The following is a 2,546-nucleotide window of genomic DNA, read 5'->3' on the forward strand; positions in this document are numbered from 1 at the left end:
CCTAGTTCTGGCACAGCTGTTCTTGAAAAAAGAGCAGTCTCTGTCGGAGCTCTCTCAGCCCCGCCTACCTCACAGGGTGTCTGTTGTGGGGAGGGGGAGGAAAAGGGGTTTGTAAGCCGCTCTGAGACACCTTCGGGTAGTGAAGGGCGGGGTATAACTCCAATCTCTTCTCTCTTCTTTTACCTCACAAGGTGTCTGTTGTGGGGAGGGGAAGGGAAAGGAGATTGTAAACCACTCTGAAACACCTTTGGGTAATGAAGGGCAGGGTATAAATCCAATCTCTTCTTCTTCTTTTACCTCACAGGGTGTCTGTTGTGGGGAGGGGAAGGGAAAGGGGTTTGTAAGCGGCTCTGAGACTCCCTTGGGTAGTGAAGGACGGGGATATAAATCCAATCTCTTCTTCTGATCTAGTTATTTCTGGAATCATAAAAAATTAGACGGCAAGGATCCCTGACTTAGATGGGCTGGGCTAGCCCAAGCTAACCAGAGCTCGGAAGCTAAGCCAGGCTGGCCGGCCCTGATGAATATTTGGACCGGAGACCACCGAGGAAGTCCAGGGTTGCTAGGCAGAGGCAGGCCACGACGAACCACCTCTGTTTGTCTCTTGCCTCGACCTGGATGGCCCAGGGTAACCCGATCTCGTCAGATCTTGGGAGCTGTGCAGCGTCAGCCCTGGATAATATTTGAATGGGAGACCGCCAAGGAAGTCCAGGTTTGCTACGCAGAGGCAGGCAAGGGCCAACCACCTCTGTTCCTGTGTTGCCTTGACAACCCTTCGGGGTCACCATAAGTCGGCCGCGATGACGGCACTTTCCACCACCAGACCACCAGGACCCGGCAGTAAAAGCTTTGGAACGTGTGCCATTTTTTTGAAGCCGCATTGAAATCTGTAGGGAGGTCTGTTGTATCGTAACCCTGTTTTCTTCATTCTGAATGTCTAGGAATTGATGAGCTTAAACACAAAGACCCCCGAGGAGCGGCTGACACCTTCCAGCCGGCAGGTATGGCTTTGAGGAGAGCTGGCCGCGTCTCCCCCAGAAACCGGGGATCCGTTTTGCAAGGGTTAATCGGAGTTGTTTTCGATTTCAAAACGTTGGAATCCAGAAATAATAAACAGTTGCTGTAGAGGCGTGGGGGGGGGGCTCTCCATGTCATGCAGTGCAGGGACTTGCGGTCGGGGGGGGGATCAGAGATGTGGGGAGGGGGCGTGGCTCAGTGGGAGAGCCTCCGCTTGGCATGCAGAAGGTCCCAGGTTCAATCCCTCAGCATCTCCAGGGAAAAAGCATCCGATGGCAGGTGATGTGAAAGACCTTAGCCTGAGACCCAGGAGAAACTCAGTCGAGTAGACCATACTGACACTGATAGTCTCCACCCATGAAACTACCTTATGCCGAATCAAACCCTTGGTCCATCAAGGCCAGTATTGTCTACTCTGACTGGCAGCAGCCCTCCAGGGTCTCGGGCAGAGGAATTTCACATCACCTCCTACCTAGTCATTTTAACTGGAGATGCTGGGGATTGAACCTGGGACCTTCCCGCACGCCAAGCAGAGGCTCTACCCCTGAGCCACAGCCCTTCTGTATAAGGCAGTTTAAGATTTACGACTAACTACGAAGAAAATATTTATAAGGTATACCACAGGTGGTATTGGTCACCAGACAGGATAGCGAAATGTCACCCGTTAACATCTAAATTGTGTTGGAAATGTAATAAAAATATAGGAACATATTTCCACATGTGGTGGAGATGTGAGAGAGTAGAAAAGTATTGGAAAATGATACAAAAGCTTATTACAGATATCACAAAGTTAAAAATGGTGTTAACTCCAGAAATCGCCGTATTAAATATGATACCAGAGGGTTATAAACAAAATGATAAATACCTAATAACTTATGTAGTGACCACAGCCAGAATATTAATGGCCAAATATTGGAAAACAAGAGAGATTCCCAAGAAGGGAGGAAATAATAGCTAAGTTGATGGAAGTAGCAGAAACGAATAAGCGAACGATAAGCCTTCAAGGAAAAGATGGAAGTGTGTTTAGGAAAAGATGGGAAAGATTGTATAAATGGATTTATGAAACATGGGGAATTTAGATTTAATGTATAAGAGAATGAGTGTATATAATTGTGAAGATGACTCATGATATGGGAAGATTGTAAATATGTAAATAACAACGTATTGTGAAAAGGATAAATAAAAAATTTTTAAAAAAAGATTTACAACCCCTGGCCTGGCTAGCCGGATCTCATCTCATCTCGGAAGCTAAGCATTGTAGGCCCTGGTTAGTACTTGGATGAGAGACCACCAGGGAAACTCGGGGGTCGCCACACAGAGGCAGGCCATGGCCAGCCACTTCTGTTCATCCCTCGCCTTGAAAGCCACAGGGGGGGCACCACGAGTTGACTGTGACTCGATGGCCCCCCAAAAAAGATTACAGCCTTATTCTGAAGGACTTGTTTCTGTTCGATTGTTAGGCTTCTTATATAGAGTCCTCTGGAGCTGGCCACGTAGAAAGGTTCAGTTCCAATCATCGGAGACTATCA

At 47.8% G+C, this 2,546-nt stretch overlaps 1 protein-coding gene across 1 annotated transcript in view; it reads left to right on the forward strand.

The window, feature by feature from the left end:
• Nucleotides 1-2,546, forward strand: part of WDR75 (WD repeat domain 75) — an 11,615-nt gene that overhangs the window by 2,528 nt on the left and 6,541 nt on the right. The window contains exon 2 of the mRNA XM_015424910.1: nucleotides 942-1,001. Within this exon, the coding sequence (XP_015280396.1) occupies nucleotides 942-1,001 (60 nt within the window). The remainder of the gene's footprint in view (nucleotides 1-941; nucleotides 1,002-2,546) is intronic.

Source organism: Gekko japonicus, unplaced genomic scaffold (genome assembly GCF_001447785.1).
Source record: "Gekko japonicus isolate JY-2015 unplaced genomic scaffold, Gekko_japonicus_V1.1 scaffold2983, whole genome shotgun sequence".
NCBI classification, from domain to species: domain Eukaryota; kingdom Metazoa; phylum Chordata; class Lepidosauria; order Squamata; family Gekkonidae; genus Gekko; species Gekko japonicus.